At 36.7% G+C, this 21259-nt stretch overlaps 1 protein-coding gene across 2 annotated transcripts in view; it reads right to left on the bottom strand.

The window, feature by feature from the left end:
• The window catches only part of ftz-f1 (ftz transcription factor 1), a 42604-nt gene that overhangs the window by 11200 nt on the left and 10145 nt on the right, over window positions 1-21259 (bottom strand). For both annotated transcript variants that reach the window (XM_043214136.2, XM_070280126.1), the window contains exon 3: window positions 1298-1828. In XM_043214136.2, coding sequence (XP_043070071.1) covers window positions 1298-1828 — 531 coding nt within the window. The remainder of the gene's footprint in view (window positions 1-1297; window positions 1829-21259) is intronic.

Consider the following 21259-nt stretch of genomic DNA (forward strand, 5'->3'; position numbering starts at 1 on the left):
GATTTAATTCCATTTCGCCATCAAAGGCGGCCCAGGCGAAAGCCAAAAACTGCAAACAAGAGGCGAGGCCCGTTCGACTTGTGTAATATATATACAATATATACCCACAGATATATATGCAGTTTCATAGTAAAATGCATTCTATGGAGGAAAGAGGTCATGGTTGAGGCTGCCAATATTTGGAATTTCGGTTCTCGTCTTTGTAAATGTCATTTCCTTGGGAGGGAAAGGGCTATGGAGGGACTGGACTATAAAAGAATCAAAGGAATTGAGGACGAATAGTTCGGAAAACATTTCTTTGTAAAAGGGAAACGGAAATGAAAGCGACAGAAAGTCAATAGATTAGAAAATAACAATATGTTTGTGAAACAATAGCACTTGAAATGGGATATAGGAAGAGTCATGAATACTATTACGTTGAGGTATGCCAGGTGTAGGAATTTTGGAAATACTTTCATAGGCTGGTCATCTTAAAAAAGCCTTTGTTTTCTTGGGGTTTTGGTTTCTGGTTCTAGTTCCATTGAGATGGTGTGATTTTAAGAGATTTTAGCAGAGTGATTTCAACACCTTTCCGTTAAAATACCAACTCTTGCTCTTTTGTTATACAATCCTTGATTCATCTTCTTCTATTCCCTATCGATTAATTAATCAAATGGGTCTCTTGTGAGGCCTAACTAAATTCCACTATCGGGTTCCTAGAAGTTTCCAATGCTAGTTGCCTGAATGAATATTAAAATGCCTCTTTTCAAAGCGCATTTCAGGGTTTTTAAACATCACTCATACGCACTGTTGTCAACAACTTTTGAGGGTCAATCGAAATACGTGACTAAGGTGGAAGTTATCTAGAAACTACGAAAGGTCTATGGATCAATTAAGTTGGGAAGTATAAGGGGATAAAAAATATACCAGATATAATATTAATTTTTAAAGAAAAACTATGACAAAGGAGGTTATAGTGTACTCATCTTATAAGCTCAATAATCAATATAATTTATACTGACTGACCTTTCACTAAAAATATATATTTTCTTATTGTGAAGAAGCTTATATTTCTTGAGAGATAAATTATTTTAAAATCGTATCTTTTCTTATTTTAATAAAGCTTATATATCTTTAAAAATTATAAAACATGTTCCCTAAGAAAAGTTTTTAAAAAAACTCACTATTTAAGGTCTTTGTTCTGATCTCTAAGATCTTAAAAAAAAGGATTATCTCTATAAAACATACCAAGACCCCCTACAGATCCCTAGTCACTTTTATAAATTCATTAATAAATTAAATAAAAATCTCAACTCACCCTCCAACTTCATGCCGACCTCGAGGCACTTCTGGAAGCGGCAGTAGGGACACCGCTTGCGCTGCGTCTTGTCGATGTGGCACGACCGCTCCGCCACACAGGTGTACACCTTCTTGTTCTGCACGGTTCGCTTGAAGAAGCCCTTGCAGGACTCGCAGGTGAGCAGGCCGTAGTGGTAGCCGCTCACCTTGTCGCCGCACACGGGGCACAGTTCCTCGAACAGATGCTTGAAGTCGATCACCTCGCCGCTGTGTCCAGGAGCAGCGCTAGTGCCGCCCATCAAGTTGCCCGGCCCAGAGCCGCCTCCGGAGCCACCGTTGTTGCCGCCGGAGTTGTTGCCCACGGAGCCGGAGGACATGTGGCCGCCATTGCCGTTATTATTGCCACTGGAGCTGGCAGCCTGGGGGAGCAGGACGTAGCCGCCGCTGCCGCCGACGGAGCTGCCGCCGGAGCTGCCGTTGAGGAGGTTGCCGCCCCCGGTGCCACCGCCCCCGCTCTGCTGCGAGTGCGAGGAGGTGGTGTCCAGGTAGCCTGTCGGGAATATGTACTGTGAGTCGAAATTGTATATGTACGAGTAGGATGAGGAGTTGAATTGGTTGGCGTTGTTGGCAATATTCTGTTGTTGTTGTTGGTAGTGATCTTGTTGCTGTTGTTGTTGCTGGTGTTGTTGTTGCTGCTGTTGCTGGTGTTGCTGCTGCTGCTGCTGGTGTTGCTGTTGTTGGTGGTGCGAGTTGCCACTCCCACCGCCACCACCGCCTCCACTGCCACCGCCCGCCAACTGCAGCGTATAGGCATTGTATTCATGCTCGAATTTTGTTATAACATGTGCCTCATTATCGTTATTGTTATTGTTGTTGCTGCTGGTGGTTGTGTTGCTTGTGTTGTTGTTGTTGCTGCTACTGGAGGTGGTGTTGTTGTTGTTGCTGGCAGCAGCTAGGGCGGGGCTGGAGGGCTGCTGCTGCTGCTGCTGCTCCAGCTGCATGCTGAACGGCGATATATTCAGCGACGATATGAACTGTACGGTCGCCTGTTGCTGATCCATTTCTAATAACATTTCTAAATCAAGTCGAGATTTGGATTCCTTTTACTTGTCGGTTCTTTGAAGTTATCTTACTTTTCCTGGACGGAACTTGGAAATGTTTTATCCTTTTAATATTATATTTATTTTTTCAAACTGTATTGCTCTTGTAAGGTAGTTCTAGTTCTAGTTCTGGTTGTAAAATAGATCCATGTAATTGTTTTGGTTTGCATACGGTGGTCTGGTCTTTGAACTCAAATTCTTCTCCTTTTTTATTTGCAACATTTTTAAGGCCAACGCGATGACATTCAATTGTCAACAGAATGTATCATTATATTTATTTTTAATTTCTTTAAAAGAAACGTATTTTAGAAATATTTTGGAATTGTGTTGATTCTTTGAAAGAAGTGGTTTTTTTATTTCTTTAGAAGAAAATTATTGAAGAGACTTGTGTGATGATTTTGGGGGTTTTGTAGATCCTTGCTTTTGATATTTTTTTATTTTTTAACAATTATTCTTTAGAAGAAGTTTGCGTTGTGAAGTTTTTGTTTATTAAATTGTTATTTTTTTTTGCAGGTACTTTGACGAGGTGAGTGAGATAGATATTTAAATATTTAATATTTAATATTAATATATGTGTAGACAGCAAAAAGGATGATTTGTTTATAAACTTGATTCGTTTGTTTGTTTGTTTGGTTTGTTGCCTGGATAGAGGTAGGACTTTATAATCTATATAGATCTTAGCTTGATTGTGTGCGTTGAATTGAAACTTGCAGATATAAACACTTTTGGCTTTCTTAGTACTATTATATATTTTTCACTTTTATTTTTTCGTTATTTACTAGAAGATGTATTCTTTTTTGTGGTTTTGGTTTTTTGAAAGTGGGTCAGGCGACAGCTGTGCTGCTCACGAACGAATTTATTTATTGCACTATTTTGTTTGAAACAAATTTTGTTGCTTTTTTGTTGCTTTTGTTGTTGTTGTTTTGTTGTTTAAACAATTTGCATTGCACACTCACACACCTACACATGCGACACACACACTCACGCAACGCAGCAAGAGAACATAATCCTGGGGCTGTTCTGCTGGGTGGGACGTGAGGTGCGGCGATTAAATGTGCAATTCAATTGCAATCAGAATTCGATTTCCGATTGCCGTTTTTTTTTTATCTTTATCTTTATCTTTATCTTTTTGATTTGAAATTATTTTTGCATTTTTGGGTCAAAAACCAACACACACACACTGAGTGACACACTACTTACAACAAAGATACACGCGCGACGCACATTTGTTGTTAATAATATTATATATTCGTTGTAAGGTGTAGCTGGTAGCTCTTGTGGCATATATAGCGGGCATATACTAGCTCTGTGTATATATATATATGTATGTATGGCCAGATATATGTGTGTGTGTAAATTGCTATGCGAAAAACACGACCAACATCAACCACGTATCTCGATTGACTAAACCCAAGTAAACGGCGAGGATACCGCAATACACTACACTACACTGTCACTGCCTCTGCCGCTGCCACTGTCGCTGCCGCTGCGCTGCACTACCTCGGCTGACGTCGCTCACTCTCGCTCTCACTCGTCGGCCATTTCGGTTATTACGTATACGCTCGGTGCGCCGCTCGCCAGTTTCACTTTCAATAGCCGTTGCGCCGAGCCCGCTCTCTTTCTCTTTACTCTCTCTCTCTCGCGCTGTGTGTGTGTGGGTCTCTCTCGCTCTCTGTAGGGCTCTTGGCGGCAGCGCTGCTTGGCTTGACTTAGTGCCCCCCTTTTTCGGGGGCTTTGTTTTTGTTGGTGTGTGTTGTGTCGCTTTTGAAATTCAAACTCAAAACCAACTCAAGCTGCGAGCTGAAAGCGAAAGTGAAACTTTTTTGGCCTGGCTTTGAGCCACTGTTAACCACTGTACACTGTACAGTGTACAGACAACAACAATAAGTCATTCTTTACGGATATATACACTTAGAAATAAAGTACCTGAAAGTTTGCGAAGCTATTTTTAAGTTTTATATATTTTTTCCAATTTCAAGTACATTACTTATTATTTTTCAAGTGTAGATGTGCGAAGCAAACGGCATTATGAAAGCCTTTAAGCCTTAACTCTTCAAGTGGCTATTTTGTAATTTCTTACTCACTCAAATAAACTGGGAATTTTTGGGGTCTCTTCTTCAGCAGTTTTGTAGTTTCTTTTGAATTTTTTTTTTTTTGGGGTTTTGTTGGTAAGTTGGTGGTGCTGCTTCTTCTGCTGCTGCAGCTGCTTGGTTTAGTTTCTTCTTTCCGTTTTGTGTCTGTGTTTTGGTCTCAATTAGTTTGTGGGTTTCTCATTGTTGTTTTTGGCGCTGTTGTTGCATTTGTTCATGACACGGTTTTCATGTGGCGCGTTTTCGTTTCCTATTTCTATGTTTTTGTTATTGTTTCGCCTATTCATACATATTTTTTTATATATTTTTTTTATTTTAATAAGTATTATTGCTTTGGGCTTTTTTCTGGCTTAATATAAAGCTATTGTGTTTTTTGGATTTCTTGGTTTATGCATTTTTTTTTTAAGAAACAGTTATTAAGCTGACGAGAGGGAATTTTTTATAAGCTTATTTGTCATACTTTTTAAGTTATTAGCATTATTATTTATTTATTTATGGTTTTTATCTTTACACAAATCCATTGAAAATTATTTCCAACCAAAAAAAAATCAATTAGTGCTGCGTATACGTAATATTTTAAGGGTAATTAACTTTGCTCCATGGGAACAGGGGATTGGAAAATAACTCATTAAAAAAGGCAAAATTTTAACAACTCTGCGGTCCCAAATAAGGACGCCTCGATACAGGGCTCGAGGAGAGACCATTAAGCTGAAAAATATAAAAAAAAAAACACAGAAGAAACCCAAAAGATTGCATAAGATTTCGCCGAAAGGAGCATAAAATACAGGCATGGGTTCGCAAAATAAACTTTCACTCCCCAGAGTCTCTGAAGTTCGATTCCTTAACTAACCAAAAACGGAACTAAAAGCGCAAAAAACGAAACAGGCCCTAAAAAACAAAGGTAACAGCTCCGCTCCAACCAGAGATGACACCCATTAAAATGCAACGTTTTGTGGCCAGTTCATGAATCACAAAAATGCCGAAAAATATGAAACAAAAAAAAAAACCCAAAACGAGACCAGGAAAGGGGGAAATCCCCAAGAAAACCACATGAAATGCAGTTAAGAGGGAACTTTCATCGATGCACGTGAAACGATGTCTTCCCCCATCCCTATTTCTTGCACCAAAGGGGGGCAGCTCTCTTTCTTCTGTTTGCGGATGACGCAAAGGTGGAGGAGAGTTAAACACGTTTGCCACCTTCATGTAGGTTGCTGGGGGATTACAACATTTCAACGCTCAATTACCAAAGATGAAAGAAGACGCAACTTCGAGACAGAGCCGAGGCTCTGTCTTCTGCTCTACAAAAACAACAACAACACACACACAAATATATGTATTATATGTATAGGCAAATATTACGAAATGGCCAAAACGCACTCAAAAGTTTACTTAAGAAAACAAAAGGCAAAGGCAAATTTTCATTTCCTCCCAAAAAACAAAAAAAAAAAAAAAGTTAAGAAAATAATGTTCGTGACCGTAGCCAACAAGACTTTGGATCTTTGATCATATGGACAGCAGGTAATGACAAAATACACAAAGACACACAAAACAGTTAATACAGATGGGGTTAAGTATTTAAAGTTATTTTAAAATTCTAAAAAATATTAATAAAAAATTATAAAGCGATTAAAAAAATATTACTCATTAGCTTATGATTTAAATTTATGTTTATTTTTTAACATAATCATATTTCTGCTGATTATCAGTTTCAAAAACCAACCCTGCGTATGAGTAATTATCAGCCAACAGTGCGTATACTTAATTACTCATACGCACTGTGGTCTATATCTCCCAAAAACTAGGCAATATTTTTTTTTTATATATTTTTTTTTTTTAATTTCAAAAACAATAATTGAAAATACTATTATTTTAACCTCAACTGTTGCTACGTTTCACTCTCACTCTCGGTTTTGTTTGATTCATGCCAGCTTCGGGCCAAACAGGTTTTTGGGCTTAAGCTGATAGCGAAAGAGCGATACGAATGCGAGAGGAGACCTACTTCTGCATCACTAACAGCAACAACAACAACAACAAAACGAGAACAGTCACAACAACAAGAGAAGCAACAGCTTCCACTTCGCTACTCCATTTAAATGGCTCCGTGTAACCGTTGCCCAAATATGTATGTTAGTCTGCTTATGTTGGTATGTAGGGTTTTTCTGTCTCTGTTTGTATGTAATACCATGTCTGCATATATGCACCCAAAATAAGATCTGTTTTGGAGTTCTCGTTTTTTTTTTTACTTCTCCCCTGTTTCGTTTTGCGTTTACGTTTACGTTTAAGTTTAACGTTTGCCTTTTTGACTTGCGCGCATGCGCAATGACTTTTTCGACAGTTGTTTGTCAATCGCTGGCAGGCTTTGGTCTCACAATCAGTTTCGGCGACAGCGCACCATTTGACTGCACAAAATGCTCCACTGTACAGTGAAGACAGGCGACAAAAAGGTCAAAAACAAAAGGGAAAACTAAAAATCTGAGGAAATTTGGTTTAAAGACCTTTTTTTTTTCAAATAAAGGGAAGATATTGTAGTTTTTTAAGTTTCTGTATTAAAATTTTCTCCTTTATTCTTTGAACATCATACACAACATCATTCTGTTTATTTTAATAAATAGTTTACAATAGTTTAATTAAGAAAAAATACCAAACTTGTTCCTTTTTTTACAGAAATGTCTTTTGTTTCCTTTTTATTCAAAAATAAATTCTAAAAATAACCTCTAACCTTCATCAACTGATTAATTTACTAAAAATATCCACCTATTTTAAGCCCTCCTTGGCTTGACATTTAAGCTTAAGTATTGAAATTTTTGTGGGGTTTTTAAAAGACTATTAAAGTGGCCAAAAAAAGTGCGCAAGCTCGCGCTTGACTGCCAAAACATAAGAAAACAAAACATTAAAGCCTGCTCCCCCCTTCTCGAAAATGGCCCACCATCTGGCCATCTGTCCGTTTGTCCGTCGATTTGTCGCCTGCGCTGGTGGCACAAATGTTAATGTCGTATGGTAGAAAAAGACACAAAAAAAAAATACAAATTTTTCAACTGTTTTTAACTGTCGACTTGGCTTCAACTGTATTCTGTGTTTCGACCAAGACGATGACGCTACTTTGAACTGGTCACTGGACACTGGACACTGACTGTCGGATTGATTGACGGACCGACTGAGAGATTGAGCGACTGACGGCTGGCTAGCTACATAGCTGCCTTCGTTTAATTTCATAATAAAACATTAAATGTATAAAATTTACTGGCAACGTGCCCCGCATACGAAAAGTCACCAAAATTGTCTTCAATTGTTGTTTCAACTGAATTTTCTTTATTTTGTTGTTGTTGCTATTTTGGTCACTGAATCAGATTTGGAATCCGATTCGGATTCGGATTGGGGTTTGCTGGTCATTTTCTGTGTCGTTGAAGGTTTTGTTTATTTATTTTTTGGTGGTCTGTAGTGCGGGGTTTTTTGTTTTTTTACGCAATCTACAGTTAATTTTCATTTATTTTTTGGTTTTTTTGTCTGCGGCTTAATTCTGAACATGAGACAAGAGGGGGCGGTTTTTTTTTTGGCCAGGCCATTTTAATTTATGTTTCGATTGGCTAATGTTTTTGGTTTCGGTGACTTTAAGGTACAAAGAGCACGTTTTGTAAGCACTTTTTGTTAACAATTTTTTATATTTTTGGTCAAATGGTTGGTTAAGTTAATGGGTCACAGCCAGATGACATTTTGGGAGAGACTGTACTAGACTTTAATCCTTTTTTGGGGATTATAGGGTAGAATAGAGGTTTTATAAGAATTTATAATTTTTGAAAGAATTATTTAAAAAAATTTTCCCCAAAAATTATAAATTTTAATTTCCAGACTATGCATTTTCGTCACCCACTTACACAGCACATTCCCAGACATTTTCCTCTCCACGATCGTTTACGCCCACTCTAGCTCCCCTCATCCAGACACTTCAACCTCCAACCTTTTCGATTGCATCTCAAAATAAAATAAAATAAATGCTCCCAGCCGCCCGCAAACAAATTTCAAATGAGGCAGGTCACTTATTTCGACGACGCACTGGGAAAAAAAAACCGAAATCTCCCCCCTTTTTTTTTTGAACACCTCCCCCTTTTCCTCTTCTTCTTCTCGCGGCTGTCGTCATCGCAAGCCAAACAAAGCACACACACACACGTACCAGCCAGCTAAATTTAGAAAATACAAAAATTTGTTCATACAAGCAACAAGAAACCCAAAAAAAAAAAAACGTATAAAGTTGAAAAATAAAATTAAAAAAAAAAACGAGAGTAAAAAACGAAAAAAAAAACTAGTCTTAACCTGAAACGAAACCTTGTAACATTTTTCCCCCCAACCGGCAATCAAGGGGGCCGCGGTGGGGGCGCTGGGAGCCATTTTGAGAGAGTCTCTCTAGCTCTCTCTCTTCACCTCTCTTTTTGTCAGTTGCCTCAGATCACTTTTGCTTTCAATATGAAATAATCGACCGCGGCAGAGCCGCCAGCGTCGACGTCGACTGAACGAACAAGTTTCGCCCACAAGCAGACTCGACTCTCTCTTACTTGTTGGGGCGCCTCTTGTTCTCACGTCTCGTGCCAGCGGGCTCTCTCAGCTTTTGGGGCCTGAATAATGTAATAAGTGAAAGTGTGTTGCTGTGTGTGTCTGGCGCCGACTGCTCTGCCAGCAGCGCTGCCACAGTTGACCTACTTTTTTGTTGTACAGATTCAGGTCTATGTTAGAGAGATTAATTTCGATTTCGTTTTCGTTTCAGGCCTACGCTGCGCCCCCCTCCCACCTTCTCCCTTTGGCTCTTGCGTGTGCGTGCCAATAAATGGGTGGCGGTTGTTAGACAAAGAGGGACATACTCTAGTTTGGATGTGCGGGGGAAGCATTTGATTCTCTTTCCCTCTCTTCCTCCATGCCCGCTGTAATGGAAAACTGTTGCCATGTTGGTGTAGGTTGTTGTTGCCAGCAGGGGGAGGGAGGCGTGGGGTGGATGTAATGGGCTGGTGTGGTGTAACAACAACACCAAATGTCTTAGGATAGGTTCCGAACTCTATTTTTATAATATTTCTATATACGCGCATTTTTGTTGCTTTTCTGTTAGTGTGTGTTTGTGTCTGAGTGTCTTTTTCGGTTTCTGGTGTTGCTTTGCCTCTTTTTCGCTTTCGGGTTTCCATGTTTCCATGTTAATGGGTCAATGGGAAATTTTGTGGGGCGTGTTTTGGGATCTTAAGATGGCAGAGGAGCGGAAATCGGTTCAATATGGGAATATGTGAGGATACAGTGGGTCCTTACAAAGTAAATCTTTGTTAATATAAATATTATATTCTTATATAGAGGTTCTGATTATGGATATGGTATGGTATGGTGTGGTACTGTATGGTAGAGGATCTGAAGATGGTAGAGGAGCGGAAATCGGTTCCATTTGGGGATGTGCGAGGGTACAGTGGGCACTTCAAATGTTATAACTTTAAGATTATAATCTTAAGATATAGTAAGATTATAATCCTAGTCATATCATTATTTCATTCTTATTTGGGGGTTCTGATTATGCATTTAGTATGATATACAGTATGTGCCATACAATATGTATGATATGGTTATGTATAGAATAGTATGGTTTGGCAAAAAGATTTTTTTTTTTTAATTTTCAAAGAAAATCCTCAGAAATCCATGGATGGCCCCAAATATGAATATCTTAGCCAATTCTAACCAGAACATCTTTTCGAGTACGATTTCTATATCAATTCTCAATAATATTTTGATTCTCTCAATGTTTTGATCAATAATGATCAAAATACAGAAAATAATTTATTGAAATTTTTTTTATGGACCTTCTAGATATCCTCATAATATCATTTGAGCCCCTAATGAACGTTTATATCTTAGCCAATTCTTAACTGATCCTATGTCGGAATACCTTACCTTATGATTGTAATGGATTATGAGGAATACCTTAAACGAATTCTATAACTATTCCTCGGAATTATTTACTGGCTTTAATTATTTGATTATTTTTGGCTTTAATTTAAGCCAAAAAAAGGTTAGTCTTATGGCTTTGATTTCAAAGGGGACTTTAAATCCCCAAATAAACCTCAAAGAGCAACATCTGTTAGCGGTTGGTTTCACTTTTCCCCCAAAACGCTAATTGGGAGAGGTGGGAAAAAAAAAGGTTTGGCAAGACTCTGTATGTGGGTTATGTCAACACTGGGAACTTTCCGTCAGATTAAACCTACCCCACGGTAAATGAAAATCCCGGGAAACATAAATCGCACCCACCCGCACCCGCACCCGCACCAGCAACCTACAATTCACATTCCGATTAAACAGTTACAATCGCAGTGAGTAGTCTCAGTTACAGTCTTATCGGAAAAGACGCTCCCTTTGTGGTGCAAAGAAAGAGAGATACTAAAAATGCTTAAATATAAACCCGCTTAATTGACAAATAAACCCAATTAAATGCGAAGGCGCGAATCTTAATTCAATTGAATATAAAGAGCCAGCCGCACAAAAAGTAAACAATAAATAATAACATAAATAATATATACAGTCGACAATGCACAATAAAATAAAAATAAATAAAATGGAAAAAAATATATACTTTATAAGAAAAAACGATGACAACGTAAAATGATCAAATACAAAGAGGTGGGGGGCGGGGGAAGAAGAGGAAAAGGGGGTTTGGGTCGGAAAAAGAGGAGGGGGAGGGACAGACATCAAACTCACACACACATACAGACAATGAAAAGAGCAAACATGGCAACAACGGCGATTACAACAAATGCCACAGCAAGAAAAAGCAACAAAAAAATCGAGAGCAATAAAGAAACAAAAAACAACAACAACTACAACAATAGCATGGGGAGGAGGGCGAGAAGGAGGCGACGTCGTTTTCTCTGTGCCGCGCTGACGTCGCGTTAACGCTGCACAAAATATTATTCAAAAAACCTTGACACACTTTTCATATGCCGCACACAGATACACACACTCACACTTACACACATACACATACAACGGCAGATACAGATAGATTCGCCCAGGGACGGTTTCGACCGCAATTCGCCGCTGCTGCTTTTGCTTCTGCCGCAGTCGCTGTCGCTGCTAACGTCTCAGTTGCTATAACCGCTCGAGGAGGAGGTCAGCTTAATGTAGATTTGTATAATTGTGTATTTCTATATATAAAATATACAATGTTTTATACACTTGAAGAAATTCGTAGAAAGATTTTATTTTAAATAAAGAAACTATAAGAAATACTATATTTAATTACAAATTAAAGCTCAAAAATTGACAAATCCTTTTTTAATATCTGCTTTATATTTTTACAATAATTTAAGGTATTAATTTTTCACTGTGTAGTTTACAGAAACTCGTAATACACATTTAGTCAGAGTGCACTTTTTCAATGCGCAATAAATTACGCATTATCCCCGTATCCCCTCTCTTGCCCCTACTCTCCTCTTTCTTTCAAAAACTCTCTTGGACATTTCTAATAAAATTTTAATTTTTTCTTTAAATATAATTTTTTGTAAATTCATTCAACTAATTTCATTAGCTATTATTATTTTAAAATATAATATATTGCATATTTGTAATGAGGTCAGTTGAATGTTGTTTCTTTTTTGTTATTTTTGTAGATCGTCGGCGCTGCTGACGTCGCAGCCAGCGTCTCTGCCCGCGGCTCGGTCTGTCTAGCTGGCCTGTCATGTGGAATATCATCGCAAATCGAAGTGCGGTGGAACAGGTGTGGCCCGACGTTGATTTTGATTGCCATGCTTCATTTAATTATTTATTTATAATAATCAATCAATTTAGTGGGTTAATATAGAAAAGATTTATTTGTTTTCGCATTTTTAGTTTCGCAGTTCTGACTTGGTAACTAGTACAAGTATTTTATATAAATACCATGACATACTTTACTGACCTTTAATATTGACTAAGCCAGTGTTTATTTATTAAAAATGTGGTTTTTTAAGAAATTCAAAAATCGAACGGGGCGTATACGTAATATTTGATTTATGGCTTTATTTAGGCTTTTTGGTGCAACTAGGCGTATGAGTGATTTAAAATAAATTATTATTTTTTAAGTAAACTCTGAATGATTTCTTATGAGAATTATTTAAAAACAAATTGAACAACATGGCGTATACTTAATATTTTCATTTATTTTCTTCTTTTGTTCTAAAAAAAAAAAACCTACATAGCTTGGCACATTTTACCTAAAATATTAATTTTTTATGATCCTTTTAACACACCCTATATTGATTTACTTTCCTTTTTTGAGAGCCTCTTTCTCTGTTTTTTTGTCTTGAACAACATCCCTTTGTTTTCATATCTATACTTCCCTCCTCACTCCCCCCAATTATATGCTAATTGCTGACTAATCCCCGACTGGAATTTCAATTGCAATAAACTGAAAAATCGTCGTAAAAACTGCATTTTTATTTTCCGCTGCCATTTCTCAATGCAATTCGCGTCGTGTGTTGTTGATTTGCTCGATTTTATGGTACCAATTGGGTTCTTCTTCATCATTCAGTCGCCAATTCGTTGTTTGTGCAAAAAAAAAAATCACATAAAAAAGAAGAAAAATAAAAAACAACAATAAGAGTAAAAGAAAACAGAAAAACAGAGACTGCAATTCATTTAAAACGTCTCAGTCGGCACTGCCACTGCCTCTGTCGCTGCCTCAGCCTCAGCCGCTGCTGTCGTTGCAGTTGACGAAGCTTGAAACTAGGTCACGAGGCCACAAAAACAATTGCAAACAGCTAAAGTGTAGGGGGTGGTGGTTGTGCGGGGGTGGGTGTTTTCTGCTTAAAATGCAATGCGCGTTTTTAGCATCGTCTGGGGGGTGGTTGGGGTATTCGGGGTGGGTGTGTGGCGTCTCAAAGCGAGGGTGTGTATGGCGCGGGGACTGGGTCCTTCAAGCCTCTGCCAGATGCGTAGAAACAAATGAGTTGCATTTGCCTGCAACTGAAAGGGGGTGGTGTGGGGTGGGGTGAGAGGGAGGTGGTGGTGAGGCATAAGGGTGCGGCGGCTGAAGGACCGCTGTGGGACAGGACTTGTTTCTAGTTGCTATTTGGGTCACCTCACAGAAACTTGACTAATTGAAACGAGTAACGAATGCTAACTTTTTATTAAACATTTTTCATAAATAAAAAATATAAATTAAAGCTAAGGTGTATATTTAAAAAAAATATATTATTACTAACTCTATATTACTAACTAACCTCTACTTGGCTTGTACTTATATAGTTGTATATTCTTTAAAAAACATACCCCATTTGGAACTAGTGTTTTTAAGGGAAGATGCATTACCAGCTTGCATTTAAGGAAAACTAGTATTTTTAAGTTGCTTTTTTTAAAAATAAAAATTATAAATTAAAGCAAAAGTGTATTATAAGTAAGTAAGTAATAAGTAAGTATTAAAATACTTATTAGATTACCAATTATTGCAATTATGTAGGTTATGCTGTAACCTCTACTAACTTAGCACACCCCCCCAGCTTAAACACCCTACAACTACAACCTTTAGTAAAATTAAATTTAAAATAAATAAAACTAATAAAGAAGTACAATAAAACTAAACATGAATTTAAAATAAATCTCAAATAAGTAATCACTTTTTAGTCTTTTTGTATTTTTAGTTTTTGTCTTTGATTTGTAAGCCTTGTTGAATAATTATAATTATTTGTACATCATATATTGCCTAAATATGTCCAAACAAAACGGACAAGTTGTACATAATTTTATTTTAATTTTTTTTTGTTTACATGTTTAATGTTAATTGTTAATAGTCGTCAACGACAAAAAGGAAAATCTGCCCAATTAGGCAGACATGAGTTGGATGTTTTTCAGCGTCTCTCGGGTTATTGTTGTTGAATTTGGACTGCAGCCACCTTGAGCCTTAAACAACAATAATTAAACAAACCAAGCAACGATTTTACGATTTTAATTCACATTTGAATAGCTTGTGGGGGTCTCTGATTTTTGCTGCTGCTTTTTCTTTATTGCTGCTGCGGTTTTAATAAACTTTAGTGTTGCTGTATTGCTGTTTCTGTGCGGTTTTTTGGGTTTTTGGCACAAAATCGTTGAGATTCCATTGCTGAGCTGGCTGAAAGCAGATTTATGAATCGCCAAAAATATGCTAATATGCATACCCATAGTCATGGAGAACAATTAATGAGCGATAGATTATTTAATAATATTCCTCAACCTAGTTCATGTCATACACATTTCAAAAAACCCTATAAATATCTCAAAAGCATGTAAAGCTTGAGAATTCCTTTCATCTTGGCTATCCAAACAGAAAATAAATAAATATTTACCTAGCATTTTCCAAACCCCAACCGCCACAGACCAAATAGCAACGATTAAAATGCCAAAAACTATTTTTAATGGTATTTCGAAAAAGAACAGAGACAAGTTTCTGGCTAAACAAAATCAAAATGGAAGAAAAACAAGCCTAAAATAAAGACTTGACCAAAAAAAACCAGACCAGACAACAAAACTTGATGAGAAAAATGCAAAAAAATACAAAAAATGGAAAACAACAAAAGAAGAAGAAAATCAGATGATGAAGAAGCTGAAAATATATATTTATGGAAAAAAAAAAGCAAAATTCGCTTCGTCTGGCGTCTGTCAAAATCTCCGTCGTCAGCGTCTGCGTCGCCGTTGACTTCGGCATCGCTGCTGCAGCGCTGCCATCGCCTCGTTGTTAGATACGGTGACCCACTAACCTACTTTTGTTGAAAACGTTGAAGCTTTTTACGAACAAACACACAAACGTACATTTTTTTCTTTAGTGTTTCGCTTTTTTTCTTTTTTTTGATTAAAATTATATAAACAAAGTGGAAATATTCAACAACGCAATCGACACAGAAACAAAAAAAAGAAGAAAAAATAATGAAAATGAAAACGAACCGAGAGAGGATTTCAAGAGTGTGCGTGAGAGCAAAAAAAAAGTAAGCAGAAGCGACCTCTCAGGGAGCTTTTTTTGTGTGGAATAAAACCACTCACAATAAGCACAGGGAAGCATCCTTAAAGTGAACCTTTTCTCTTTTGAAAAATATTAATGATCAAAGATGGAGAATATTTTTGCATCCCCGCATCATAAAATATTAGCTCTTAAAAGTAGGCAATAAAAATTGTTATTCTAATTATATTCTTCCTTCAATATAAAGAAACATATTTCATGTTTTAATATTTAATATTATATTTTCTTAATTTAAATGCCACTTTAAGAAGCTCACCTGTAACACACGCTTTTCACACATATTTGCCCACAAGCACACGCAATAACAATTCACGCCCCACACGCACTGAAGCTTCCACGCCACCTCCCCCCTCCATCCACTACTCCGACCTACACTCCCACTATCCCCCAAAATGCTATTCAATATTGAACCTAACCCAACAAAAAACGCTGAAAACGCCACAAAAACGAAACCCAAAAAAAAAGCTCACGCACTTTGTGTTTATGCTGCCAGTACTCCCCCCCACTCACTCACTCTCGCTTTCTATGAGCCCCAATATCCCCGTCTCGTGTGCTCTAACAACTGCTGATATTTTAGTTTTTTTTTGGCAGCTTTTTTGTGGATGCGTATGAAAACAATAGGTATTTTTTTAAAAGGAATATTAAAATACTCTATTTAGAGAAATACTTTTTTTTATGCCAAGGTTTAGCTATATTATTCATTAGGTTTAATTTCCTCTAAAAACTTTATTATAAAATATCTCTTTTCTTACTAATTTATAATACCCTTTATGGTAGAGTATCTTTTTAAAAAAAAAAAAGCAACACTCAACAATGTGAAGCGTTCACGATCGTTTGCGCAATTTTGCTCATTCATCGCACGCACTTTCGTTTTTTTTATCTGGTGGGTTTTTTGTTTCGTTTTGTATTTTGAAATACATTTTGGTTATATTACGTTTTTTTTTCGTTCGTTTTTCCAATCAATTTCATCAATTTACGTTAAGTTTTTACTTCGAGGCGGTTTGTCATCCAACCGTTCGATTTCCTTCAGCTTTGCTTTTGTTTTTTTTTGGGAGGGAAAGTCCCCATTGTATCGAGCGCCATATGGTGGGATTTGGCATGGCTTGAAGTGAATATTGAATATGTTTGACCTATTTAGGGTCTTAATTTGAGAGTTTTTATTTAAAGCTTTAAATTTAAAATCATAAACGTTCTTGTTTTTTGTCCTAGTCCTGTTTCAATGGCAGCTTATCCTGTCCAATTCCAATGTTATCTTCTTCCTGCCACTTGGCGCTATTGTCCTTTCAACTCATTTACTAAATCCCTTTTATTTTCCTGCCTTTATGTTGGTCTTTTCAGGCCATTGTTATGTACATTCAGGGATGTAGAGAGCATATGTACATGACTATAGGAATGTATATAGTAGGTATGTGGACCACCCACTGCCCGTCACACGCAGTGGTAGCGGCAGCCATGTACTAGATTTTTACACACTTCTATAACGAATATAGAAAAAAAACCCACTATAGTTGGAGGGAGAGCAGGCCAGAGAGAGGTCTAGAGTGCGCTCGGCTTAAACCGATGACGACGCCGACTCTTGGCTGGTTTGGTAATCAAATCTAGGTGACCCAAATTGCATTGACCCAGTTTCCAAGTTGCCAAAGGGGGCGGGTCAGTCAGACCGCCACCCAAGCCACCCCAGTAACAAAAACAAGTGCATCTCTCAAATGTGTCCTTTGAGATCAGGTTGTGCCGCAACATCACATTACGAAATTAAAGCCACAAACTTTTGACTCATGGTTTAGTCAGAAATGTAAGGTATTTGGGTTACTTAACACCACATTTTTTTTTAGTCCTTAGTTAGTCGAGTCATAAAGTCAACAAACCGTTAAAATTTGTTTTATTCAACATTATTATTGCAATGTTAATTCAAGTGAAGGACAAATATGCAAGTTGACAATGGAAAACAATGACGAATGACAAAGTGGCGGTGCGGCAGTGGCAACAGCTTGGGTTAAAGTTAAACGGTGTCAAAACTAATTAATTTGTTTGCCAAATGAAGGGTTAAGCAACTGATGGATTGGCTGAAAGGCAAGTTAAGAATTTTTGCTGATGACTTCTTGGAGTTTTGACAACAAATCTTAGCCTTGAAGAGTTTTTGTTCTAAGATGGTGTCTAGATAGGTGACAAAAGGCACGCCAATACTTATAATATAAAATCTGAAGGCACGCTAAGAAATATAGCTGATGACTCCTTGGAGGTTTGAAAACAAATCTTAGCCTTGAAGAGTTTTTATTTTAGAAGGCCTTCTAGGTAGGTGACGAAAGAAAAGCTGGCAAAAGGCACGCCTATAATTTTAATATGTCCTCTGAAGGCAAATTAAGAGTTGTTTCTGATGACTTCTTAGAGTTTGACCAAATATTAGCCTTGAAGAGTTTTGTTTCTAAAAAAGGTGTCTAAGTAGGTGACGAATGAGAAGCTATAGTGCTCGCCAAAGGCATGCCAATAATTTTAATATATAATCTATTTATAGAACAGCTAAATAAAGTGCCAAAAAATCCAAACAAAATGTAATAAAAATTGATTTCGAAAACCAACGCACCAGAAGCCTAAAAATTTACGCAATTTTATTGTTTGTTGTATGCCTGTACAGTAAAAACCCAAACACACGCACAGAGCCAGCCAGTACCTATTATGTAACATCAAATAAAGAAATATAGTTTCAATGTCTGGTTTTTGTTTTTGTTATGGTTTCCACTGTCTTGTGTGTGTTTGTTTAGCTGTAATTATTATTACAATGTTATATGGCTGCCATGATCTAAATTTCCCAACTAATTATTGTGACAGAGCGCTATGCAAAATGCGTACGACTAAGTTTTTTTTTTCATATTTTATTTCTATAATCATATCACCTTTTTTTTTGGCTGACACACTCATATTTTCGGTCATGTGTGTTGTGCGCGCGAGAGAGGGAGACAAAAACTTGGCCAAGTGCAGTAGGCCATGCAAATAGCCAAAGTGGGTCAGCTATCAACATCAACTATGGCTGCCACGAACACCGAAAACCGAAAAGCTTCGTCGGATCTTTTCGTGGCTCGGTATCAGCTCCGGCTATATAGCTATATACTATATGCCAGATAAGCCGACGCGGCGACAAAACCCCACAACACAAATTGTAAGCAAATTATAAAAATAAATAAAAAATGCTACGCACCTCCCTCCCCTCCTTACATATATTTCTTGTTTATTTAAATATGAGAAGAGTGACAACACAACACTATGCCTATGACATAATCTTACATCATGGCTCTCGGGGTGTAAATTATTTGATTATTTACTGTAGCAATTTTTTATTATATTTGCTTAAAGGTCTTTGATTACGAAATTTTCGTCACCGATTTTTTTTTTGGTTGTCTCTGATTATTAAGCTTTTAATAAATTTCAAGGCCCTGATGGGATGTTTAATTATTTTTTCAAGTTGGGAGCACGTGACAATGGTGTTTTGGAACTTGTGGAAGTTATAGATTCAAAGATATAGACTTTATATCAGTTTCGTCACAAGTTCTAAGTCTGAATCCCTAGTATTTCCTTAATTTCCAAAAACAAAACTTAAGCAACATGCCTCCCCCAAAGCAATTCCAAAAGTTTATAAAAACTTTAAGATTTATAACCTAAAAAAATAATCATAAATAAACCTAATTGCTGCATAAATAAGACAATTCTCTTTCCCGTCTTTGGAAAACCCCCAGGGAGTAAAAGAAAAAGGCAGGAAAAAAAAAACATAAATAAACCAAGACCTGCCACAACAATTTAAAAAACAAATTAGCAGGTGAAGAAAATACATATATATAAAAAATGCAAACAAGAATATATATAAAAGCGAAGAAGGTAGAGGGAAGTGCCGACAAAAATTGCAATGAACAGCAAATTTTATTTTTTTGATTTTTTCGAATTAATAAAAAATAAAACAAAAATGCAACCGAAATGCGAGCGATGAATGACAATTGTGATAAGACTTTCGCGATAAAGTGTAAACAAATCCCTGTCTCTTTCTACAGGCTCAGCCTTTCTCTTTCTCTGCCGAGCTTATCACTAAAAGTGCGTTTTGTGTTCCATTTACCTAAAACTGTAAGTTTTTCTATTTTTTTTAAATTTTTTTTAAATATTTTTCCACGGAGCTTTGTAGAAAAAAAGCTCACATAAGGTTTGTTTTTTACTTTGTTTTCTTTTTCTTTAGTTTGCATTGGCTTGCATGACGAATGGAAAAGCTTTTCAAGTTTCTCTGTATGGCGCGTGTTTCTTTTTTTTTTATTTTTCTGTATCTGATTCAAAGGAATCTGTATCTGCATTTGGTATCTTTGGCCCGCCTTTGGTTCTGTATCTGAGGATCATTTAAAGTTCCTGTTTTATTTGCTTACGTTATTCGTGTTTTTTTTCTTTTTGTTTTTGCACTTGGCGCCAGTGAACTATGCACCCACACGAGCGCAAAAACTGCTGCAAAAGCTTGCGGGCCGGCAAAAAGCTTTGAAATGTGCATGGGTGTGCGTGTTCTTGATTTACGGTTGTGTGAGCGTGTGTGTGTGTATTTGTGAGACTGCTGCCTGCAAAGCAAATTGAGTTTTTTTTCCTTTCGTCTCTTTTTTTTAAGAATAAACTATTTGCGTGTGTAGTTGTGGCTGGAAGATTAAAAAATGGTCCAACTAGGTTGATTTTTAAATGCGCTGCATGGACGAATATTAAGATTATTTTTGAGGAACTAAGATAATGATGGGGTTAGATTTTAAATATTATTAAACTTTAAAATAATAAACCATTTCTGGAAATTAATTTTCTCATAACATTGCAAGCATTTTCTTTTCTTTAAATCTTATCATTCAAGAATATTACATAACAAACTACCATCAAGGCTAAAAAAAAACCCTAAATCATTATTATTTGGGTTAAGTATTCACTTCAGGATTGCACTGGTTAATTATTTATTGATACCCAATCAGTGGGGCGGACACATGACGTATACGTAATGTGAAAAGAGCACACACCCGCCCGCATTACGTATACGCAGCGATAACCAAAGATAAGAGCCGCCTCGAAACAAGTGTCTCTACTATGCAATGTCCACTCCTCTCCAGTTTCAATGCTCGTGCTGAATGTAACAACGCAATTTGAGGAGGAAAGAGGCAAGAACTCATACAACTCATAGTTGTTGAAAAAAAAACAACGCCAGAACGCGCCAGTTACATACGCTGGCGGCAAATAAAGCCATAAATAACTGAACGATGACAATAAAACAAATCAACTTACATAAAACCAGAGATAAAATGAATTGAGCCAACCAAAGTCGAGGGCTTCCAATGGTTATGCTACAAAGTGGCAAAAATTACAAAGAGGGATTACGAAAAAAGGTAATTGAAAGGGGGTATGATTCATTACAATGTTTATTTCGAGTTTTAAAAAAAGAAACTAGAGTTTTTCATAGAAATAACTATAGTTTATAAAATAAACCATCTATAATACAGATAATCTAGAAATTTCAGGAGAAAATAATAATTTTTTAGAGAGTTATACTTTTGATAAAAAAATATACCATACATTTTTGAAGTAATACAAGTAGGAAATAAAGTTTATTTAAAGGAAAATAATAGTGTATAATATTACTATCTATAATACAGATATACTACAAGATTCACCTTAAATTATTCATTTTCTTCTAAATTATACCTTTGATCTTGATTTATTTGTTGATTTATTCGCCCAATTTACAAACAATATGCAAAGAATATCATTTGTAATGCCAAGACTGCTCTTTCCATATTTCTCAAATTTAATTAAGG

Source organism: Drosophila bipectinata, chromosome 3L (assembly GCF_030179905.1).
Source record: "Drosophila bipectinata strain 14024-0381.07 chromosome 3L, DbipHiC1v2, whole genome shotgun sequence".
NCBI lineage: Eukaryota > Metazoa > Arthropoda > Insecta > Diptera > Drosophilidae > Drosophila > Drosophila bipectinata.